This window comes from Rhincodon typus, chromosome 27, assembly GCF_021869965.1.
Source record: "Rhincodon typus isolate 14 chromosome 27, sRhiTyp1.1, whole genome shotgun sequence".
In the NCBI taxonomy this organism is placed as follows: Eukaryota; Metazoa; Chordata; class Chondrichthyes; order Orectolobiformes; family Rhincodontidae; genus Rhincodon; species Rhincodon typus.
Window position 1 is genome coordinate 20695068 of NC_063358.1, and position 19972 is coordinate 20715039.

Consider the following 19972-nt stretch of genomic DNA (forward strand, 5'->3'; position numbering starts at 1 on the left):
TCCGTCCTCCCTGGACTGACCTATCCCCTCCCTAACTCCCCACCTACACTCACCTTTACTGGCTCCATCCCCGCCTCTTCGACCTGTCTGTCTCCCCTCCACCTATCTTCTCCCCTATCCATCTCCTCCCCTCTCCCTATTTATTTCAGAACCCCCTTCCCCTCCCCCATTTCTGAAGGAGGCTCTAGGCCCAAAATGTCAGCCTTCCTGCTCCTCTGATGCTGCCTGGCCTGCTGTGTTCATCCAGCCCTACACCTTGTTATCTCAGATTCTCCAGCATCTGCAGTTCCTACTACCTCTGAAACAATATCATTGTAAACCTTTTCTGTACCCTCTCCAAAGCATCCACATCCTTCTGGAAGTATGATGATCAGAACTGTACGCAATATTTCAAGTGCGGTTTAACTAAAGTTCTATAAAGCAGCAGCATAACTTGTCTATCCTAATAATCAACGCTCCTTCCAATGAAGGCAAGCATGCCAGAAGTCTTTTTTACTAACTTATCTATCTGCGCTGCCACCACCAGATTCCTCTGCATATTAACACTCCTAAGGGTTCTGCCATTCACCATTTAGTTTTACCTGGACTTGACTTTCCAAAACGTATCACCTTACATTTGTCCGGATTAAACCGCAATCTGCCATTTTTCTGCCCAAGCCTCCAATTGATCAATATCCAGCTGTATCCTCTGACAATCCTCCTCACTACCTGCAACTCCATCAATCTTTGTATCATCTGGAAACTTACTAATTAGACCAGCTACGTTTTCCTCCAAATCATTATGTAAATCACTAACAGCAGTGGTCCCTGCACGGATTCCTGTGGAACACCATTTCTCTCAGCCCTCCATTCCAAAAAGCATCCTTCCACTGCTACCCTCTGTCTCCTGTGGCTAAACCAGTTTTGTATCAATCTTGCCAGCTCACTGTTGATACCATGTGACTTCACCTTTTCTACCAGTCTGCAATGAGGGACCTTGACTTCAGGAAAGCCTTTAACAATGCGGAAAAGAATCAACTGTTTTTCCCTCACTCATCATCACCTCAAAAAACTCTATCGTTAGTGAGGCACAACATCCCCCGCACAAAACCATGCTGACTATCACTAAGTCCATTTGCTTCTAAATGTGTACAGATCTTGTCCCCGAGAAGCTTTTCCAATAATTTCCTACAACCGACACGGGACTCATGGGCCTGTAATTTCCAGGGTTATCCCTGCTACCCTTCTTAAACAGTGGGACAACATTGGCTATTCTCCAGTCCTCTGGGACCTCACCTGTGGCCAAAGAGGATACAAAGATGTCTGTCAATGCTCCAGCAATTTGTTCTCTTGCCTCCCTTAACAATCTGGGATGGATCCCATTAGGACCCAGGATTTATCTACCTTAATACTTTTTAAGATCTGAAGATGCTGAGGCTAATGACAGTGCTTTGATGATGAATGGCCCCAAGTGGAGCAGAAACTTTTGTATGCATCATCCACCATACCACATACCTATTCACTGGTATGTGAAATTGTCTCGTCATGATCTTAAAATTTTTGAATAAATGAATTGATTATAAAAATAAAATAAAATCACAGCTTCAGAAATGTGAATAGCTCTGCAACAGTCATACTTGTCTTAAAAATTAAGGCAACGAAATCTTTTTCGCTGCTCAGAATTTCCCAAAACTGCAACATAGCAACTTAAGCAACTCATCTATAATCACCCCAACTCTTGCCAAATCTTGTCAGAAGAGCCAAATACAATTCAAATATGGTTATGACATTCAACAAATTATCCGGGATAGAAATAATTAAAAATGGGAAAGATAGATCATTTGGTCCATGAAGCCTAATCCTTCCACATCCTGTTAACCAAATCTTGGGCTCTGCTACATTTCTTTCTTTTTTTTGAATAATTTTATTCCAGGAGAAAAATCCTCCTAAGTGACAAAATGAGAAATTCAAGTACTATTCATCCTCACGTCACCATTGTTTGGCCTTTATTGACCTCACTGCATTCCATTTGGAATTTTATGTTCTCAGCTTTAACTATCTTAATTCCCTCTCCAATCTATTTCTAACCAACTGTTTATTCATCTATAAATTTTAAATAACTAATCAACACAGTGATGGTTACTTCTGCTTGCAGATCCTCCTATTGAAGCACTATTCATGGCTATTCGTGTAATTATACCAGAAACATTCAGAAGGCATCTGATGGGTATATGAATTGGAAGAGTTTAGAGGATTGTGCTCCAAATGCTAGCAGATGGAACCAGTTTAATTGAGAGTTGGGACAAACTGTTGTTGAAACTACATTTGGAGTACTGGGTGCAGTTCTGGGCACCTTACCGTAGAAAGGATATTATTAAACTGGAGAGAGTACAGAAAAGATTTACCAGGATGCTACCTGGACTGGAAGGTTTGAGTTAGGAGGAGAGGTTGGATAGGCTGTGACTTTTTTTTTCCATGGAGGATAGGAGACTGAGGGGTGACCTTATGGAAGTCTATAAAATCATAAGAGGCATAGATAAGGTAGATACCAACAGCTTTTCCCCATAGGAGGGGAGTCCAAAACTAGAGCGGACATAGGTTTAAAGTGAGGGGGGAGAGATACAAAAGGGTCCTGAGGGACTATTTTTCCCTACACAGAGGGTGGTGAGAGTCTAGAATGGGCTGCCAGAGATAGTGATGGAAGCAAATACAGATGTCATTTAAGCAACATTTAGACAGATACATAAATGGGATGGGTATGAAGGGATATGGACCAAACACAAGCAAATGGACCTGTTTAATTGTGAAAACTAAGCTGCATGGATAGGATGAGCCAAAACAGCCTGTTTCCATGCTGTAGACCTCTCTATGACTTCATAAATGGGACTAGGTCAGATTGGGATGTCTGATTGGCATGGACGAATTGGACTGAAGGGTCTGTTTCTGTGCTGTATGACTGACTCTTTAACAGGAGTTGAACTGTTTTTCCATTTGGTATAACTGGCATTCACTGTGGCAAAACTAATGTGTCAAATAGTGTGGAAATGTACAAACTTTTTTCTGGTCCCATTAGTATTGTAACAATCCTCATTGCTCTATTTCCAAGTAAATGGACTCTGACCTAATTCAGAATACTACAAACACAGTGTAACTTTTTAAACAGAGTTCTCAAATGAGAAAACACAGTAATTTAAAAAGCTTACGTGAAAAAAGTCACAATTACCCCAAAATACAAATTAATCAGAAAAACCAAAATGCTTGGAACATGCATCTATACATTCACAAGGAACAGCAAGCATCTCCAGATGCTGTGATATCAAAAATGGAAAAGCCTGAGTTTGGGCTGCAAGAGCTGTCAGAGTCCAAAAGGAGTTATTCTGGAGTCTCTGACAGAATGTCATTCTGTGTTAGATTTAGTAATCTTTATTTTGTACTGCTCCTTTCTGACATGTGGCAGGAGAGTTGGGTAGATAGTTTACACAACTAAAGTTTACACAACAGAAGATTTGTTATGCAGGGATACTAGATACTATTCGACACGGAGATCCTGAAGACAACTGTGATCTAAAATAACTTGCTTATATACAGCTTCCAAATAAAGAGATAACTCACCAGTGTGCAGCAAAAGGGCGACAAAGGTCTACATGAAAATTTTTTAAATCTTTAAATCTGATTGCTGCTTCTATATAAACAAATAATATCCATAATGATACAGTTGGTAAACATACTCCTCTTTCTGAAAAAGATAAAAAAAAAAGGTCATCAACTAAACATTTTAATCCGAGGAACAATTTTCCATTAACATACCAATGAAGATAGTTCTGGCTTTCTCATAAAAGGCAAAAAAATAGTTCCAATAATCTTGCATCACGCACCAGCTAAATAATGCAATGCAAGCTTGCAAAATGCCTTTTCACAAAGATAAGGCTCCTCAAATCAGGGCGGCATGGTGGCTCAGTGGTTAGCACTGCTGCCTCACAGCACCGGGGACACGGGTTCGATTCCACCCTCGGGCGACTGTCTGTGTGGAGTTTGCACATTCTCCCTGTATCTGCATGGGTTTCCTCCGGGTGCTCCGGTTTCCTCCCACAGTCCAAATTGCCCATAGTGTTCAGGGATGTGTAGGTTAGGTGTGTTAAAGAGGGATGGGTCTGGGTGGGATGCTCGGAGGGTCGGTGTGGCCTTGTTGGGTCAAGGGCCTGTTTCCACACTGTAGGGATTCTAAGATAGGATTCTATGAAATTGTTGTACTGTAGGGTGATTTCCATTAGCTGGAATCAGACAGGTTAAACAGCAACTGATAAAAATTCAGAATCAAGTGACTGCAGGTGAGGCAGAAATGGGGGTCCAGGGAGAAGCACTTGAAAAGTTTCCGCCCCTGCAAGCGTCCAACAGATACAAGGTATTCGACAAGGGTGAAGACTGTAGGGAGAAAGAGCAAAGTGACCACAGCACTAATATGCTGAAGTGTAGTGGGAAAGGAGTTGAGCAGAAATGGCAGTTGTTGAATGATAGCAGATATTCAGGAAAATAGTTAGCAGCTCACAGCTCTAATGACATCCGAGCAAGGGAGGAGGATTCTAGAAAGGGATCTCTCAACCATGGTTAACCAAGGAAGTCAACTTCAGTTCTGAAGAAGGGTCACTGGATCTGAAACATTAATTCTGCTTTCTCTGCACAGGTACTGCCAGAACTGCTGAGATTTTCCAGCAAATTTTCTTTGCACTGCCAATGTAACAGCCTAATTCAAAAATGAAGTTCATAACTATAGGACAGTTAGCTTAACGTCTGCCACTGGCAAAATGCTAACCTGTTACAAGAATGTAAAAACAGAATGTTTACAAATACCATGAACAGCTTAGGTTCTCTTATCTAAGGAAAGATGTACTGACAATGAAGGTAGTCCACAGCAGGCTCACTAGGTCAATCCTAAGCATGGAGGGATGTTCTTGTGAGGATAGGCTGAACAGGTTGGGCCTGTATTCATTGAAGTATAGAAGAACGAGGCTGGCGGTATTGAAACAAAATTCTTAGGAGGATTTGACAGGGTAGATGCTAAGAGGTTATTTCTTGTGGGAGAGTGTAAGACTAGAGTGCATGATCACAGAATAGGGAGTCACTCTTTTTAAGACAGAAGCAGAGAAGAATTTCTTCTGAGGGTCATGAATCTGTGGAATTGCTGTAAAAGCTGTGTCATTAAGTATATTCAAGGTTGAGAGACAGATTTTCAAATCAGTGAAGAATTCAAGAGTTACAGGGAAAGACAGAAAATTGCAGTCAGCCATAATCCCATTAAATGGCAGAGTAGACCCGATGGACTGAATTGCCTCTTTCTCCTCTGACATTTTATGATCTTAACTAAAATTCATTTCAGAAACAAAACATCACAAAAAAAACTTTGTTTTCTTTCTTAAAAAAGTTATTTCTTACACAATCTTATTTCAAATTCCACCAATTTTCTGATTCGCATGGCATCATGCACATTACAGCAATGGAAACATACAAGTGACACTGCAATTCAAGTGAGAGGTAAATACATTTAAGGAAATCATCTTTCTATCCCCACCTCCACATAATTTCTTCTTTTTAGGCCACATATCAGCACATGCTAAATATCAAATACAGGGAACAGTGATGCAGGGATTAGCAATCAATATAGGTCCAGAATTTAGTGTCCAAGGTAGAAATAATGTCTTCTCTTTCTCTGTCAGTTATAAGGGCGCTATGCGAATCAAGCTTTTAAAACGTATCTCAGTCCCATTTGAATTAAACAGCCAATAATTCATTCGAAACAAACAACTATTCAAAAGGGACTGCAAAGATTGATGTAAAGAAATGAAAATATTAGAAAATGAGCCAGTAATTAACAATCTAATTATGTTTATTTGCAATTGCACCTGCAATGTGGAATTACATACAGGTTTGCAAATTACAGTTCAACATTAAAAAATAATTCATTGCCATTTCAGAGCTCCCTTCTTTTAATGTACACCAGACAACTTACAAGACTTTGACAATGCTGTTCCTATAATAGATGTTCGATAAGTGCACAAACTGACACACAGATAGGTTTGACCTTCCCGCTTCCATAAGGAGAAGTACCTTGCCTCAACTTGGCATTCTCACAAAAGGCCTGGCTGGGATCAGTGAAGAACGTGTGGTCAACCTATGTTTTACCACTTCATGATATAGTTCGTTAGCACAACTGCAGGAATGGCCATGAAAAGTAAAATTTAAAACTACGTTAACATTTCCCTCAGGAAGGGAGGGAACGAACCACTGAGTTAGGAATTTGTGCTCAAATTTTTCTCCCCCTTCAATAAACTTGGACACAACTTGTAAATTAAATGAAGAGCTCTCTCTTCAGAGAACTTACCCAACTGTAAAACCAATACTGGATAATTCATATACTGGCATTATTAAAGCAAAAGGTGAACAGAAGAACATTAAAATCCTTTCCCTACAGGCAAGAGTTATTCAAAATTACATCAGTGTGAAAACTATGAATTCAACTAGCACAGCTTTTCCTTGCAATTTCGTGCTTGTTTGTCAACATTGTGTCAGAAATACATGTAGTATCCTACATTCCAGCTAGAGATAAGACAGGTCATTTCACTAACTGAGAAAAATCTACCTGCCAACCAGAAAACTGGTGTTGAAGAAAGATTTAAAGACTAATGGAAAATGTTTGCCTTTTACTACTGCTTTTGCCTGAAGAACTTCAACACACTTTATCAATTGTCACCTCAGTGGCAAAGACAACGTGACAGAATAGAAAAATACATCACTGACTAAAATAGCATAATTCCCCCTCAGAGTAACTGCTTTGTCTCCTTAAACATATAATTTCTAAAGGAATTGAACTGAGGATCCAAGCTTCTTTTTGAACTTCAAGGCCAGGATTTGTTCTTCTGTGCAATAGATGCTGTGGCAAGTGACTTCAGTTGTGATCAACTCCTGCCCCACCGCTCAGTAGACTTACCAGACTAAACACTAATTAGTTTAAGTGCTGCCCAGTGACCTTCTCATTCAATTGGCTGCCTCACCAGTGACATCCTACTTGAGGCAGTCATCCAGAGGCCAGCAGCCTCAAGTACCTGAAGGCCCAGGTGCTACAGTCACAAAGAGCTACTCCAAAAACAGGTATGTTTTTAAAAAAATTGTGGGGTGGCAGCGAGAGGGAGTTCAGGGAAGTAACAGGCAATACAGCTGTATGGCTTTCAACAGCTATTACGAGGCCTCTTGCGAACTGTTACTAGGAGGAATAATCACAACCCAATTTTCACTGCATTGTTTACGTGATAGAGATTAGTTGAGTTTCCATTGGGTGGATTATCAGGATAAACACAATTTTGATACCACAACAGCCTCAATATACTCAGCTTTATATAAAAAAAGACTTGCTAAGCTATGAAATAAGTAGCCATAACACACAGAACAAAGAAAGGACCAAGGTACTTTAAATTAAGCAGGACAATGAAACATCATCAGCTACTGTTTCACATCACTGTCGTATTTGGTCCAACAGGCTCAGTAAATCCTCTGAACTTCACAAACTAGTTTGTCAATTTGACTGAAAGATGCTGCCATTGTGACATTTGCTTTTATACCACACTGAACTCAACAAACCAGAACAGAAAACTGTGTATACCACATCACTGACCTGTATGAATGAGCTGACCACTGAGTCCACCATTGCCTGGAAAAGGTGTCGATTCTTTTTTCTAGTATATCTGTCAGCACAGGCACTATTTATTTTAAAACATTTTCACCAATTTAGGCTGCTGTAAGTAGCAATCCATTAAATAAAAACACTAACATCAGCTTTATTCATGAAAAGACATCAAGCAGAAGCTAAGTTCTTTCCCACTAGAAGTAGTTGTTGGATACGTAAACTAGGACTTCCCCTTACTAACTGGATCCACAGTACCTTTAGCAATTGACGACCAATACAGCACTAGATTTTGACCCAAGTATAAATAGCAGGAGAGGCCACTGCTTGAGCATGCTCTGTCATTTAATAAGACTATGACTAATCTTCTATCTTCACTCTACATTCACACATTTTTTCCAAATCCCCTTATTCCCTTCAAAAATCTGTGGATCTGACTTGAATACACTCAGCAACTGAACATCCACAGTTCTCTGGGGTCATGAATTCCAAAGATTCACAAACATCACGGAAAAAAAAAAGAAGTGTCCCTTTCATCTCAATCCCAAGTGGATGACTCATTATTCGAATGTTGCAACTTCTACTTCCAAACAGGGATATATCTTCTGAGCAGCTGCCTATCAAGTCTCTTAAGAATTCGAAGTGTCTCAATGAAACTGCTCCTCATCCTTTTAAACTCTAGGAAATACAGGCATACTCTACTCCATCTTTCCTCACAGATCCCAGGAATCAGTCTAGTGAACCTTTGTTACTGTCTCTCAGGCAAGTTTATCTTACTTTAGATTAACTAAAGAAGAGGATTAAAAGTATAATTATCTAAATTGATTAAAAGCTGAATCGAGTAATCCAGACATGGTCTCATTGACTCACTATCCTTAAACTAACTTCTTTGTATAAAGACCAACACACCATACCTAATCGCTTGTGTACTTGGATGTTAACTTGCTGAGATTTGTGCTTAGCAAGCCTGAGAACCCTCCAAATACCAACATTTCCTAGTCCTTGCCATTTAAAACAAAACAAAATTTGCTATTCAACTTTTCCAACCAAAATAAATCATTAATCTTTCTAAATAATTCTGCAACCTTTTTGTACCATCGCCACATTGTAACTTGTCTCTTTCCATTGTGTATAAATTTACTGACATGACATGACATCATGCTCAATTCCCTCAATTTAAGAGCACTGTTGAGGCCAAGCACTGATTCTTGCAGAATGCCACTAGTTATAGCTTACTAAACTGAAAATGACCAATTTATCCCTACGGTCTTGTGTCAGTTAACCAACTCTTAGTCAATGCTAATAAATCACCTTACACAAACCCTCATTTTATACAACAACCTCAAATGGCATAATGTCAAATCGTTTTGAAAATCCAAATAGGTTATATTTACTGTTATCCCTTTATCCATCCGTTTGTTATAACTTCAAAAATCTAAATCTATTCGCCAAACACAATTTCCATTCCATGAAACCATGCAGACACTGCTATATCATATTATTTGAAAAATACATCATATTCCTAAAACTAGATCCTAGCATTGTCTCTACTATTCCCATTTTTCTATCACCTAATTCTTTTCTCAGTTTGTTTTGTTCATTGCTGAATTTTAAAACCCTTCCAATCTTCAAATGTGCTAGTTTTGGCAACAGTATAATTCTCTTCCTTGAGTCTATTAACTTCTCCGGAGGTCTATGGTTTGATCACATTTTCCTGAATGTTACCTTTTGTCCTTAAGGACATCTACAATCGTTCTAGATTACAAATTAATTCTTTTAATGTTCGTCATCCCCTACTCAGGATGTTTTAATCTAATTTCATAATCTACTTAATGCAAATCTCCCTTCATATCCACATAGTTTGGACTTTCCAGATTTAAGACCCTAGTTTCGATCTTAACTAAATCACTTTCAAATCATACAATCACGCTTCACCAGAGACTCCTTCACTGCAGGCTACAATAAATTATTGTACAGGATACAATAATTAATTCATTATTGTTCTCATCGCGCAAAACTGGATGATAAATAAGCTAAGCCTTTGTTGGTTCCTTGACATATTGATCCTAAAACCAAGTAGAATATGTTACAATTTAGTAAAGGGCAGATCTTGGAAAAAGTTCTCCTTTCAGTCAAGGCCTATTAGTTTTACTCTTGTTTTGCTTGAAACTCTACAGTATAACAGAGTCAAGATGGCAGCAGGCTAAGTCGCTCCATTTGGAGCTCCACTCTGCTCGCCAGTTCTCTCTCTTTATTTGTCCTTCCTTTTTTGCCTCCCTTCTCTCTCCTTAGGTAGGCAGTTAAAAGGGGTAGGAGGAGTCATAGAATTACTACAGATGGAGTTAGGAAGGAGCTGGGTCGTGACCAGGAACCGGGTCGTGACCAGGAACCACACAGCGAGAGCTGAATGCACGAGTTGTGTCCTGCAAAGACGGCGGACTGAGCATGGGCCAGTGAGGCAGCCCAGAGCGGGACTCCCGTGAAGGTGTGGCAAGGGCTGGAAAGCCCGGAATAGGACTGCGGCAGTCCAAAGGAAAGTTGGACTCTCTTATCTTTTCTTTCTTAACTTATTCTAAGTTAATGTGAATGGCACCACGTACGTACAGCAAATGGTACACACTTTTCACTGTATTTTTACACCGAATACACATGACAATAAATGATTCAATTCAATAATATTGATTTGTATTCAACATGTGGGCTTTTAAGTGCATCTTAAATGGTGAAATAAAAAGCATTATGTTGTTTATTCAGGACTACAAATGCAATATTTTCAAACAATTAAGATTAGTAACATTATGAATATGCTATCACTTAAACCATAAGACAAAGTGGAATTTATACAGTACAATACAGCTGACAGATTATGCATTTGTAAATTCTCAATTACATATAATCAACCTGACTGCTGCAAGTTAGTTACTGAGGTATTGACAATAGTGTACACTTTTCCAGGGAAGAATATGTCTTTCTTCTCTCCCATGAAGTTGCAGCAACATGACATGGATCCCAAATTGTGGCAGTAAGGCTAAATTAGAACCTGATTTTCAAAATGGTCACCAAACGATGATTAAAATCATGCCCTTCCTTGTAAGATTCACAATTATAAATGTTGTTTTCTTCCTACAAAAGACAATTTTAATTGGGGAAAAAACTTGAACATACCTGTGTGCCAGACGTACTGAACCCATACATATGTACTGGCAGCAAAGAAAAGCCACTGCACTGGTATGAAGAGTAGGCATATTATGTCTGATGTGAACGCTACACAAACAAAAAATACTGAAAAAGCCTGCAAGAAAAACAGAGCAAAGGAATGCATTACAAGCTCAATCTTTACAGTCTTTCAAACTAATACAGTTGAGCTCCCCGAAGATCAATTCTAATTTCCTAGGGAAAACAATATAGCTAAGCAGTGAAAACAACAAATGCTGGAGATCACTGCGTGTCAGACAGCATCCATGGAGAGAGAAGCAAGCTAACGGTTCAAGTCTAGACATCCCTTCATCATGAAGAATAGTCATCTAAGACACGAAATGTTAGCTTACACTCTCTCCATGGATGGTGTCTGACCTGTTGTGATCTCCAGCATTTGCTGTTTTCAGTAATTTTCTCCTAAACATAGTTAAGCATGGTTTCATATTGAAAGGGGATCTTAATGGAGGTAGGTGGTTTAAAAAACCCCACAAAATAAAGTGCTGCGGGTTCTAAGAGGGCAATGTTCATTTCCCTTCTCCACTTCTCAATTTGGCTACAAATCTCAACTGTTTTAACATTTCAAAAACAGATTCTCTGTGGAATATGGCAAAACATTTCAAGAAATCTGATATACATTGTGGTTGTGTGCCAAGAGATCCTTTGTAGAAAACTCACTGGACAAATTGCTGCTTTCAGTTAGAGAATCTGGCAACTTTTAAAAAACAAAACTGCATTTCTTGATGGGAATTGTTAAGAGAAACTAGCTGCACTAATGATTGCAGTAAGAAGAGCACAGTCTTTGACTTTAAAGAAACCTAACAGCTATCTAATAATCTGTATACCCTTGTCAAACAAGGTGTCAGACTTAATAAATTCTATACCAAACTCAGGTAATTGCATCCAAAGTAAACACAAAATTGCTAGGTTAGTAGAACAAGGTAAAAAGTATCTTAGCATCAGAAAACAAATTTTCCAATGAACATTCTATGACTAGGGCTTGATTTACTATTAGTTTTCTTCATGTACACTCACCTCAAGCTGTAACAAAGCAAGCATGCGAGTTAACACTTATAAGCCACTGTCTGCCTCACACTAAACTAGGTTGTTCCCAAATGAGATTTATGGAATATGACATTGTAGAAATAGGATACTAATATATATTCTTCATGAAATGAATAAAACTGTATCACTTCAGCAGCTTAGACTGTAATTTATTATACTTATTTAGCTAACTATTAAAAGTCTTTCCACTTAAGTTTCTCTAGATTTTCCCTGAAATGTTACATCAAGCCAAGACATTTGTAGAATGCCATTAATTTAATTGCGATAAATAAGCAAACAGTTTTCAAAAATTACATTTTCACTCCATTTTTAAACAAACCTTGATCACCACAGAAACCATTAGAATAATGCATTTTGGTCAACAGTAGCAATGAGCACAATTTGAGGATTAAAAAAGGTTTCCAAACTGAATGAAGTTTTTATCTCTGTTTATGGGAATGTTTGCTGGGAGGGTGGCAATATTCCTTTCACTTTAAGTGAATAAGTAAATCAATCCAAACCCCAACTAAAAATTGGGTTAGTCCAATTGATGTCATTTATCCCATCGCTGCTTGGGTTCTAGATCCACGTGCATAATTTAAGTTAGAGACTCAAAAGTTCAAGGAACAAAATTGAAAAAGCCACAGTCTTGAGATCAAGGAGTCTTCCAAAATTTGAGATAGCCACAAAGTGAAAATTTACAACTTTGAAGTGAAATTAGAAGGTTTCAGCATCTAGTCAAGGAATTTTTTTTTTTCCATCAAATCAAGGACTGTGCAAGATGTATACAAACAAGTTGACTTCTCTCTCATACAACTTTTCATCACTTACATAGATGACTTGGATGTGAATATATGAAGTATGGTTAGTAAGTTTGCAGATGAACACCAAAAATTGGTTGTATATCGGACAGGTTGTCAGAGTACAACGGGACCTTGATCAGATGGGCCAATGATTAGCAAATAAGAGTTTAATTTAGACATATATGGTGTTGTATTTGGAACGGCAAACCAGGGGAAGACTTATACACTTAATGGTAGGGTTTTGGAAAGTGTTGCTCAACAAGGGGGCCGAGGGGTGCAGATGCACAACTCCTTGAAAGTGGAGTCATAGGTAGACAGGCTAGCGAAGGCGGCATTTGGCACGCTTGCCTTCATTGGTTAGCACATTGAGCATAGGAGTTGGGCAGTTTGTGTACAGTCACATTGTTCCAAATTTGGCCACTGCACTGGTATTCAATTCTGGTCTTCCTGATATAAGGACGATGTTGTGAAACTTGAAAGGGTTCAGAAAAGATCTGTAAGGATATTGCCGGGATTGGAGGGTTTGAGCTATAGGGAGAGGCTGATTAGGTTGGGGCTTTTCTCTCTGGAGCAAAGGGTAAGGGATTACGTTATAGAGGTTCATAAAATCATGAGGGGCATGGATAGGGTGAATAGGCAAGCCCCCACCCCCAGCTCCATCCCCACCACAGAGTAGGGAGGCATCTAAAACCAGAGGGCATAGGTTTGAAGTGAGAGGGTAAAGATTTGAAACAAACCCGAGGTGCAACGTTTTCACACAGAGGGTGCTGTGTGTATGGAATAAGCTGCCACAGGAAGTGGTGGACGCAGGTATGGGTACATGAATAGGAAGAGATTAGAGGGATCTGGGCCGAATGCTGGCAAATAGGACTTGATCAGTTTAGGATATCTGGTTGGCATAGATGAGTTGGACCAGGGGGTCTGTTCTTGTGCTATAAAATTATGACTCTGATCCAAGTCTTGAAGAAATCTTAGCAGCCTCTCTGCAGTTCTGTGCCTGGAATCACTCCAGTAAAGCTAATTTTGGAGAAGAGATTCCCAGCGCAGCTGACAGCCACCTCCACATTCCTCAGGTGGTCAGTCCCAAAAAGCTGAGAGCTGTCGTAGGCCCGACTCCACAATTTGAACAAGTGTTTGGAAAAGAAATTCTAATTCATTGATGTCATCTGTTACTATTGCTATTAGCAAGCAACTGCAGAATACATATTCAACCTAAATAAAGGTTTTATTATGTAATTAGTACAAAGGACACCAACTACACAGCAAGTGAAGTTATATACAGATTTATTATAGATAAAGGTAAACTTGCCATATACCCAGATGGCCACGAGCGCGTGAATGACTGGTGGTAGTTTCTGTCACCGCACCTCAGGCAAGGATACGGCTTAAGAGAGAGAAGTTTCATGGTAACCTCAGTGGAGACTGAACTCTCACTATTGCCGTCATTCTGCATCGCAAACTAGCTGTCTGATCAACTGAACTCGCTGATCTAATTATCAATAATGCAGCGAGGAATCATAATTCCCAAATTTGACACCAGAAAAGGACTGAAATGTAAGCAATTCTATACATACATTGGAACATTTGCAACATCACCCACCACCTGTTTGATATTGAACCCCTGTACCATCCAGCTATTCTGTCTGGAATATTCTGAATTTCCATAATTTTTCATATACAACTCAACTTTTAGGGTAAAAATGTGTTTGAGAAGTTAAGGAGAATATTACACATGGAAACAAATCAAAATATGTAATTTTTGCAGCCTGTAAGTGAAGCTCATAGTTAATCCAAATACAATGGCCTGCATTCCCTATCTGCCCCAGCAAAGGTTTAGGTGCTTTTACCAGGCCACACAGGAATTCACAGCTTCTTGGCCTGTTTCTTTGCAACTGCAGGAGGATGAAACTTTTAAAAGGGAGCAGCAAGATACAAAAAGAAAATTGTTGCGTGCAACATTGCATCCAGTGGCATTGTTTTTCACATCAGCTGAATGGCTGCTTTTCTAAGAGGAGCCACCAGTGATGCCAATGCTCTAAGTCAAATGATTTGTAGAATCATAGAAACGCTACAGAGCGGAAAGAGGCCATTTGGCTCATCGAGTCTGCACCAACTCTCCAAAGAGCACCCCATTTAGACCCAAAGCCCCACCCTATCCCATAATCCTCATTTTTCATGGCTAATCCACCTGGTCTGCACATCCCTGAACACTACAGGCAATTTAGCATGGCCAATCCACCTAACCTGCACATCTTTGGACTGTGGAAGGAAACCAGAACACCCAGTGGAAACTCATGCAGAAACAGGGAGAACATGCAAACTCCACAGAGTCGAGAGAGGCTGGAACTGAGCCGAGGTCCCTGGTGCCTTCAGGCAGCAGTGCTGCCACTGATCCACCATGTCACCCACCCTCCACCCCACTGATGTATAAAAAAGGTTGTCGGCGTCACTGGCTGGGTTACCATTTCTTGCCCATTCTCAGTTGCCCTTGAGATGGCAGTGGTCAACTGCCTTCTTGGAATTTTTCCAGTCCATTCGATGTAGATACCACAATGCTGTTAGGGAGGGAGCTCCAGGTATTTTGACCCAGCTATATACTTTGAATTCAGGATGGTAAGAGGCTTGGAGGGGAATTTACAGGTATTCCCATGATTTTGCTCCTCTTGTCCTTCTAGATGGTAGTGGTCATTGAGTTTGGAAGGTGCTGTCCAAGGAGCCTTGGCGAATTTCTGTGGTGCATCTTGCAGGTGTACACTGCTGCTACTGTACTGTGGAGGAGAGAATGATTGGTTGCAGATGTGGTGTCAATTAAGTAGGCTGATTTGTCCTGGTTGGTGTCAAATTTCTTAAGTGTTGTTGGAGCTGCACTCATCCATTAAGTGGGGCATATTCCATCACACTCCTAACATGCACCTTGTAGAAGGTGGACAGAATTTGCAGAGTCAGGAGGCAATTTATTCTCTGCAGGATTCTAGCCTTTGACCTGCTCTTGGAGCCAGAGTATTTATATGGATAGACCAGTTCTGTTTTGGGTTTAATGGTAACGCTCAGGATGCTGATAGTTGGGGTCTCAATGATGGTAATGCCATGGAATGTCAAGATGTTATGGCATATTCTCTATAGTCTGTGATTGTCACTGCCTAGCACTTATGTGTCAAGGATGTTACTTCTCATTTATCAAGGCTTGGGCACAGATTTTTGAGGCCTTGCTGCGCCCTGCACATGCTTGATAATTCTAAACTGTGACTGCCACTTCTGTTTAAATGCTCCACGCAGAGAATTTGAAAGTCTGTGCAGGAAGAAACAAATAGAGGGAAACACTAATTACAGCTGGATTGGAGTAACTTGCCTAGGGAAGCACAAGTTCTGGTGCACAGTCTTTTGCAGGGTCTGGGCCCATAACCTTCACAATATCCAGTGCCTTTAGCTCTTTCTAGCTATCATGTGGAATGAGTAAAATTGGCTGAAGACTGCCATCTGTGATGCTGGGACCATCAGGAGGCGGCTCAGATGGTTCTTCACCACCCCTACCCCACTTCCTAACAGCACACTATTAACAGTCCAATTTTTGGATAAAATATTACCAAGACCAGAGATGTACATCTTAAGACCTCTAATATATCACGGTTAAGGTATCATTTTAAGCTTTAGAGGTTGATTTTATTTCGAGCTATTATAGGCCAATTGTTTAAAAAAAGTTCAAGGTATAGGTTTTGTTAGCAAGGCTACATTTTGCACCAATTCTGCTAACTTGATGGCAGTAGCAAGTTGTCTCATTCAACAGCTTTATGTTCTGTCCTGATGCTGTTACTATGGAGATGTTCGGATGGGAAAATTTAGGATTTTATCCCAATTACAAAGAAGGGGCATCAATAATTTCCAATCAGAACTAGCTGAGGTCACAACTGGGTACTGTACTGCAGTAGTGCATTTCGGTGAATTGCTCAAGGGTATCATCGAGACAGCACATAGAATTAGGCCACGGTCAACATGCCAAGAGACTTTTGCAATGTTGTCCTAGGACTGAAGTGACTAGCTTTCAACAATTATAACGAGCTTCCTGCCAAGTATAACTCCAGACAATAAAAATATTCTCTCAATTTGGATTGATCATGGTTTTGCTAATGTTCCTGGTTGCTTTACTGAACTGATTGTTGCCTTGATGTCAAAGACGTGGACTCTCAGCTTTGCGGATTTAATAAATATATCATCCATATCCTTAATGAGAGTGGATGAGGTGAGAGCCTCATAGCAGGCAGGTAGGCACCACACTTACTGAAATTGGTTCTTGTTCTCTAGAGAAAGCAGCTAGCAGTTTGGTGACACACTACAAGCGCTTGGCCACTTAATCTTAAATTTTAACGTAGTAACTTTATCACCAATTTGTATACTAAAACAGATAAAAGGCAACATAACTAGGGGAACAAAATAATTAAAGGACGGCAGTTCAGGTGATGTGTCAAGATTGCAGCTTTCAAGAGCCCTTGGATGCCATTGTGATTAGGGCAAAAACATCTACACTAAATGCTTGAGATTCAAGCAACCTTGGTTCAGAGTTTGAGTTGCAGGCTGAACTACAGACATTGCAACACATTAGGGATGCGAAAGGTACCTGGATGCAGTTACACCACTTAGGACAGGATCTTCTGATTTGTTCCGTAAATCAGACAGGAGAGTATGGCCACGAGTGATGTAGGGAACGGGGCCCTGAGGGCAAGACTGGAGAAGTGGCAGTTTCTGCAACTGTTCAATAAGTTTGTCTCGGCCTGTTTGGATAAGATTAGGGCTATAGGGTGGATGTGCAAACTGACCATGACATGTGGTACAAGAAACCATTTCAAGTAGGAGGAATAAACAAGAAATATTATTTTACTTGTGATAGTTGTGGTTGGTGAGAGAGTATGGTGAGAGAGATTGATACCATTTTCTATACAATCAGCGAGAGTCACAGTTGTGTTGATCACTTGCTGCCACAATTCAGGTCATCAGCTCATGGCTGGAAAGGAGCTCAGAGTGGGAGGGGCTACATGGGTATATGTAGGAACCAACAACAGATGAAACTAGGAAAGAGGTTTTGTACTGAGAGCAATGAGGCACTAGACACTAAATTGAAGAGCAGAATCTCAAATTATAATCTCTGGATTATTATCCAAGCCATGTGCAAATTTGGCATAGGGCTTTTAAAATTAGAGAGATGAGTTTCTAGTTCATGGGTCATTTGCACCAATACTGGATAAAGCCGGGGCATCTTTAAAGAAAGCCAATTTTTCTAAATAATGCTGACTGACTTCTTTCAACAGATGTAACTTGAACAAAGATGCTAATTAAAAATGTTGTTTGGCCACTTGTTTGTGTACTATTTGAAAGAAAATGTTTCAAATATATGTTAACATCACCTGTAATCTGTTAGGATACAATAAATGTCAAATCATCTTTACAAAATGGCTAAACTAAGCATTGCCATTCAACTCACACATACAAGTAAATCAAGGTTGCATGAAGTACAGATGTGTGGTTCTGGCAGAAATGAAACAGAGGGCAGGTTAGCAGATTTACTGATTCTTTCATTCTCTTTGCTAATGATTAAAAGGCAGTTAATGGGGCAGGAATAAACTGACCAGACAAAATGGGTCCCTATTTATGTGCGCAAACCATTTTCTATACGGTCAGGTAACTTGCCACTTTCGTACTTTCACTGAAGCAGCTTTGGTAGCAGGACTGGCAGTTCTAGTACTCTGGTATTAAGAAGAGGCAGCTATAATCTACGATCTTTGCAGTGGCCAGTCCATTCAACTGTTTCCCAAGTCAACAGAGTAGTATACTTGGATACCAACAGCTGTAATTGTGGGACTACAAATTGCAGGTATATAATTCTGCTGTTCATAGCTCACAGCACTTAATGGACTACACAGATATCCCACTTAAACAAGCTATACTAAACTACAGAATTGAGGGTACATTGTAAAAGTGAAATTTGCTTTCAAGATGACTGTGTAGTGGTCATTCCCACAATATTATGACAGGTTGATAACTATTAAGCCTTGTGGGAATTCTCTAACTGAGCACATGCCAACTATAACAGCTATCTTCCTCAGGACCCAAACAGCTTGACCAAATTGTTCCAAGGCGTTGCTTCTCAGGGCTCAGTCCAAATGGCGACCTACATGGTGGAATTTCAACTCCTAAGTTGTTCTGGGGAGATGGTAGTCTAGTACACACTAATTAGTAGGTTTCTTCCCTGTTTGATCCATAGACTTAAAGAAATGAAGAGATATAATCCTATTTAGTTTAGCACTGAGTTGCCAAATAAATCCCTATAAAAAAATTAAGAACAAAATTACGTTGAAGCACAACACCTGCAGATGAAGGCACATTAGTCAACTTGATTCAACTGATAGCCTACAGACCCATTGGCAGACTGCTATGTTTAAAATTTCAAACATAGCACTCAAGCCAACAGTTTGTTTTTGAATTGTCTTAGGTATTGCTCTTCATATATAAGGCATCGTGAGATCCTTTCTTCTTACTTGCAGTGGCTCTACAGGAATATTAAAATGTCAAAGGAAAGCAGAGTTAAGTCTGTATCACAGCTTCTAAAAACATCGCCAAGAATATTCATATTAGCACTTTTATGAGGCTCTCAGTGCAGACTGGCTGCGTAACAGCAACATTTCAAAAGCAACTCCTTATGTGGTATACTCAGACTTGATGAGGAGAGATGCAAGTGGAAATTTATTAATACCACAAAAGAAAGTATTATCGCACCAATACCCTGGATTTCCCATTAGAAGATCAAATTCCAATTTGGACATCACTAACATTTTGTTTCAACTTCCAAACTGCAGATTATTCTAAACATTTAGCCTTTATTCCAATACTTTTAAAAAGTTTAGGTCCATTGGTGTTCCTTTGAAGTTTTCTTTCATTTTTATGTTATTTAGCTACATGTAATAAGTGTTTTCAGAGTTTTGTTTCCAGGGTCAAGTGGACACAATGAAAGTGAAGAACCACATTCAAAGTTTAACTAATTTTCTTAAGCTACAGATGCCAACAGATTTAGAATTCAAACACCAAAGCAGATTTACACTCAGAATAACTGTCCAAACCGCCAGAAAAAGTGATATTAGTTTATTTTGAGAAAAGAAACATTAGCAGAGATAGAACAGTTTTAGGAAGGCAATTGCAAAAAATTATAACGCTCAAACTCAGGTCGAAAAGAACACCAGAGAAGGATAAAGTCAAGACCAATATCAAGAGCCAGAGGTTATAACCATGGAAC

At 39.7% G+C, this 19972-nt stretch overlaps 1 protein-coding gene across 1 annotated transcript in view; it reads right to left on the minus strand.

The window, feature by feature from the left end:
* The window catches only part of LOC109911557 (macoilin), a 90997-nt gene that overhangs the window by 30247 nt on the left and 40778 nt on the right, over window positions 1-19972 (minus strand). The window contains exons 4-5 of the mRNA XM_020510891.2: window positions 10817-10943; window positions 3592-3715 (exon numbers count right to left, since the gene is read on the minus strand). Of these exons, the coding sequence (XP_020366480.1) occupies window positions 3592-3715; window positions 10817-10943 (251 nt within the window). The remainder of the gene's footprint in view (window positions 1-3591; window positions 3716-10816; window positions 10944-19972) is intronic.